Source organism: Etheostoma spectabile, chromosome 3 (genome assembly GCF_008692095.1).
Source record: "Etheostoma spectabile isolate EspeVRDwgs_2016 chromosome 3, UIUC_Espe_1.0, whole genome shotgun sequence".
Classification (NCBI taxonomy): Eukaryota; Metazoa; Chordata; class Actinopteri; order Perciformes; family Percidae; genus Etheostoma; species Etheostoma spectabile.
The window spans coordinates 14659215-14664849 of NC_045735.1; the positions used below are offsets into that span (position 1 = coordinate 14659215).

Genomic DNA, 5635 nt, shown 5'->3' on the forward strand with positions numbered 1-5635 from the left:
TGTGTGTTTGGGTCTCTGTTTTAGCTACAGAGTGAGACATCTCACTTGTTTTAGCTACAGAGACATCTCACTTCTATACTCTTTTGTTTGGGAGTTGCACATGCTCAGTAGCTAGGTGAGATCACATCAGCTAGATAACCCTTTCTTTCTTTGGTCAGTAAAAGGCAGGAGTAGCTGGGAGACTTCTTCTAAATGAGGGCGCACTTGTGGAATACCTGCAGATTAGGGACATGTAAATAGTTCTTTTGTAGATTATGGTGAATTGTGTGTGTTGTAGCAGTGTTTTGCCATTGATAACAAGCTAGGATGCTACGGTTAGCCACCTCATCTCGGCTAGTTATGTAGAAAGCCGTGCAGATTTTGAACAGCTCACCCAGAGACTGAAGGCTGAGGACATTCAGAAACCTGTATGTTTTTTCCCCAAGTTTGTATGTGTGTGGAAGCACCACAGACACAAACTCACACTCCAAATCCCAGAAAAAGTGATTTTTTTTTCATAATATGGCCACTTTAAGCTTCAGTCCTTGCCTTTTGTCAAATCAGCCTGTCAATTAATCAGTTATTTATTCATCCATAGTGGAAAAGTTGGTCAGGTCATTAATTATCAAGCAATTGATGAAACTATATTCATGCTTTTATATAACACATGTTAATGAGGATAATGTTTCCTTCTTCTCCCATTGTCATCCAGGTGGAATTGAACCCAAACTCTGGGGTCTTTATCACATTAAACCCAGCAGGAAAAGGATACGGAGGCAGGCAGAAGCTTCCAGACAACCTAAAGCAGCTGTTCAGGCCTGTGGCCATGAGCAGGCCAGACAATGAGCTCATTGCTGAGGTCATCCTCTACTCTGAGGGCTTTAAAAATGGAGAAATGCTGGGACGCAAACTGGTTGCAATTTTTAACCTGGCCAGGTAGAAATTGTTTAGTTGGGTCTTTTTGGTTTGGGTTGAGGTTGGATGGAGTAAGATTATAAGATGTGTTACATTGTCCATAAACCTTTCACCAGAGTACCAACTATACAGTATGTATGTGACCTGTGTTACATATCTGGTCTTTATGTCAGTGTGGTTCACAAATTGGTGTTTTCTTGTGTTCCAAACCAAATCATGCTGTGGGTGTTGAATTTATTTGAAATTATTTACACTGCCACTACAGTCAATTGCAATATATGGATTTTGTGGATATATTATCCTCTACCTCCCGCCTCTTATCACTACAACCAATCATCTAGTCAATTTAGAGTGTGTGAATATGTGTGAAAATGGGCTTTTACGTTTGTGTTCAGGGAGCTGTTGACTCCCCAGCAGCACTACGACTGGGGTTTGCGTGCTCTGAAGACGGTGCTAAAGGCCTGTGGCAGTCTCCTGCAGCAACAGAGGAGGAGTCATGACAAGGACAAGAGTAAGACCCCTGCTAGCTATTTTTTTGTTTAAAGGTACAATTTTTATGTGAGGCTTTTCAATAGTGGAGAGTGACAAGAACGTTAGGAGGAAGAGAATGTATTCATGCTTTGTAGGTGGAAAAAATAATAAGTCCATTAAGTCCATTAACACCAATTTTACAAAAGACTAAATGGCCATTTTACATGCAGCAGTGGTTCAAATCAAAAGATGTCTACATGTGATTTTTCTCATATTTACATATGCATTGTTTAACAGAACAGTCAGAACAGTCAAAGTGACTGTACTACAATATATTAACATAACTAATAATGCCCCTGCATAGGTTCTAATACAATTCACCCCCCCCCACAAAAAGTCAATAATCTAAAAGCGTAGTTTTTGGTCATTTGGTGAAAGTGTCTCTAAAACGTGTCCCCTGAGAAGTGTTGAAATGGTTGCACTGATAATAAGCTTCTGACCTCAGAAATAGAAAGCTGATGAAAAGGATTAGAGGATAAGGTGAAAGTGAAAATGCAGGTGGTTTGGAGATGCTTATCCTGCAGTTTGAGAAACACCATGCATGAGTGTACTTGAACATCAAAAGGTTTTATTGACCAGCACTTCCTCTCTGTACACTGGCTGTCCTTGCCCTCTAAATCCTCTAATACAGACATGCCATCAATTGCCGCTTAGTCCATATTTCTCCCCTTAAAACACTTTCTTCCCTTTGGCTTTTTGCCTGTCTGTACTTTTGTCCTTCTTCTTTCTGTCACTTTGCCAGAGTTCAGTTGTTTACTTCTTCAGTACCTATTTCTCTACCTCCCTATGACCTCTTGGTAGCTCTACCTCTGATTCCTGGTTGTCGATGATGCTCTCATCTCACTTGTTCTCTCTCGCTGCCCTCTGTTTCCCACCCCCATCTTCCCTTCATGTCGCTGTTTTTCAATGCGTTCGCTCATATCTCTCTCTTAATTTTCTTCTGATTTTTTTTTTAACACATCCCACTCACTCTTTCAAATCCTTCTGCCCCCCCCTTTATTTTTTCTAACAAACACCGACACATACACACCTTGATTGTATACACACACAGCACCTGTTGATGAATCCTCAAGGTTTCTCTGTGTGTAGTCTGGCCAAGTGTTGCTTTCTGCAACACATTTGTTCCTTAGCACTTGTATAACAGGGATCATGTGCAGGAGCAGAAGAATATTAACTGGACATGATAATTGTGTTTTTCTCCATCAACCTTGTGTTATTTCTTTGATTCTCTTTTAGCATATAATCATTTTGCACAAGTATAAAGCAATTTCATATTTTTAGTTGTATCCTTATTAAAGTTTTTTTTACATGCCTATCCTATTTAAATAAATACATCTTTTTCATCTACATGCAGTTCAGGAGAGTAGTCTGGTGGTGCAGGCATTGAGACTGAACACCATGTCCAAGCTGACGTTTTCCGATTGCTCTCGGTTTGATGCTCTCGTCAGAGATGTCTTCTCTGGGGTTAATTTCACCGATATGGAGGACCAGATACTAATGCATGCACTGGAACAAGTCTACCAGGAGGCACAACTTGAACTTATACCCAGCCAGGTGTGTGTACAAAGACACTGATTTATTAGCTGCCTATACACATATTATTGTCATGATACATGACATACACACTATTCTGCGAAAAGTCTTTAACATTAACAGAACAGTTGTATAGTTGGTTAGGTGGTGTAAACATCTTTGATTCATTGCTGACTGCTTTTCCTCTGTGTAGCTGAAAAAGGCATTGGAGCTGAATGAACAGCTGAGACAACGCATGGGCGTAGTCATCGTGGGGCCAAGCGGAGCAGGCAAGTCTACACTCTGGAGGATGCTTAGGGCTGCTCTCAGCAAGACAGGCAAAGTGGTGAGTAAGAGACAAACCCGCCTACCTGGATTTTCATTCATGGAGACATACTCTTTATTAAACCTAATTCATTGTAAAACTTGTAATAATATATTAAAAATGCTGTAAATTTACATTTTGTAAAGCTTAGGTTTCAAAATGATTTGGCTTATGAAAGATTATAAAAAAGGCATGTGTTTGAGAATTTATGGGTCAGTTAAAAAAAAAAGTGACACAATGCTCTATTTTTGCAGGTGAAGCAGTACACAATGAATCCTAAGGCCATGCCCAGGCAACAGCTGCTGGGACATATAGACATGGACACCAGAGAATGGGCTGATGGCGTACTCACACATAGTGCCAGGATTGTGGTCAGAGAACCACAAGGTAAGAAAGAGAGACACCCCTTAGATTATCAATGACCTATTTGCAACATCTGTCTTGCTTAAAAAGACTTTTAAAAACTTACATTAACTGGAAAAGTTAAAGTAGACCACTATACTTTACAAGGACTAGATACAGTAAGCCTAAACATTTGGTATAGTCCGCACTGTATGTATTGAGGTTGATGTACTAGATTATATATGTAATCGTGTTTTTGTGTTTTCTAGGGGTGAGCTCATGGATTGTGTGTGACGGTGACATCGACCCAGAGTGGATTGAGAGTCTGAACTCTGTGCTTGATGATAATCGGCTGTTAACCATGCCTAGTGGAGAACGCATCCAGTTTGGACCAAATGTTAACTTCCTGTTTGAGACTCACGACCTTAGCTGTGCCTCACCAGCCACCATATCCCGCATGGGAATGATCTTTCTCAGGTCAGTCAGCCTATGCAGACGGGGCTTTAAGTGTACTAAGTTCCATCTATTGTAACTAGCTTGTCTCACTGTTTTTACTTCCCCTTTTGCCCCATTTCTAACTTTAGCGATGAGGACATTGATGTGGGAGCCTTAGTGAAGTCGTGGTTAAAGGGTCAGCCAGAGGAGTGTTGCAGTAACCTAGAAAACTGGCTTGGGGACTACTTTCAACAAGCCCTGGACTGGGTCCTCAAACAGGTAACCTTTGTCCTATCTTACTTCTAAACACTGGCTCAAAAACAATCAAAATGTGTCATTGTGCTGAATTTAAAACACCCTTTTTGACATGCACACATTGCATGCATTGAACATGTAGCAATGTTTTCTGTGTATGTCAACACATGGCCATATTGGTGACTAAACTATGACTTACTGAATAAATGACGTCAACTTATACTGACCAGTGTTCATTATATTGGATTTAATTGCTGACATTATGAGAGTGTGATGAATTCATAAAAATCAGCTGGCTTTAGTTATCAGGTCCTGTTTAGTTAAGTAACACATAGTGTTTTTCTCTTCTTTTCACCCCATTTATTCTAAATCATTTGTTGATTTTTAATTCAAACTTGTATATCCCCTTTTTTCTTCTCTGTTTTCATCAGAATGACTTTGTGGTGGAGACTAGTCTAGTGGGTACAGTGTTCAATGGTCTGTCACACCTCAATGGTGTGACAGAGAGAGGTCAGTTCATCGTTGGTCTTCTAAGGGGTTTGGGAGGAAACCTCAACCTCAAAACAAGACAGGAGTTTTCCAAAGAGGTGAGGACCCCTGTGCGTTTTTTACATGGGCAGCGGGTGACCATAAGAATAGTTTAATTTTAGATTTGATATTTTATTAATGTGTCAAACTTAAAGACCTGTACAGTAAGTCGTCTTAGCTGTAACTGATAAAACATGCACATCTAATATTTCTTTGTACTTCTGTAGTTGCTGAGCTGGGCTAGGGAAAGCCCTCCTGACACCAAAAAAACACTCGATACCTACTATGACTATGACAGGGGCCACCTAGCAGCCTATAAATTCCTACCTCCTGAAGGTCTCTCACTGGAACAGCTCTCTCATATACACACGCTACCGGTTATTGAGACTCCAGACATGCAGAGAGGTCTGCATTGCTTCTTCCCGTGGCTCACTTCTCAGCACAGGCAGCCCTTCATGGTGGTAGGGCCAGAGGGCTGCGGAAAGGGGTAATTACACACAAGCAGAGATGCATGCATGCATGTGAACGCACGCACACACACACACACACACACACACACACACACACACACCGTACATACAGTGGGGCTCAAATGTTTGGGCAACCCAGGTGAAAAAATGTATTAACGTGCATAAAGAAGCCAAGAAAAGATGGGAAAATCTCAAAAAGGCATCAAATGACAGATTAGACATTTGTATAATATGTCACAAAAATTTATATTTTATTTCCATCATTTACGCTTTCAAAATAACAGAAAACAAGAAAATGACGTTTGGGCACCCTGCAGAGTTAATACCTTGTACTGCCCCCTTT

The 5635-nt window shown here is 40.6% G+C and overlaps 1 protein-coding gene across 1 annotated transcript in view; it reads left to right on the forward strand.

Moving 5' to 3' along the window:
- Window positions 1-5635, forward strand: part of LOC116681765 (cytoplasmic dynein 2 heavy chain 1) — a 93137-nt gene that overhangs the window by 27168 nt on the left and 60334 nt on the right. The window contains exons 39-47 of the mRNA XM_032509679.1: window positions 692-915; window positions 1290-1405; window positions 2780-2979; window positions 3152-3283; window positions 3517-3649; window positions 3874-4081; window positions 4189-4318; window positions 4726-4881; window positions 5050-5309. Of these exons, the coding sequence (XP_032365570.1) occupies window positions 692-915; window positions 1290-1405; window positions 2780-2979; window positions 3152-3283; window positions 3517-3649; window positions 3874-4081; window positions 4189-4318; window positions 4726-4881; window positions 5050-5309 (1559 nt within the window). The remainder of the gene's footprint in view (window positions 1-691; window positions 916-1289; window positions 1406-2779; window positions 2980-3151; window positions 3284-3516; window positions 3650-3873; window positions 4082-4188; window positions 4319-4725; window positions 4882-5049; window positions 5310-5635) is intronic.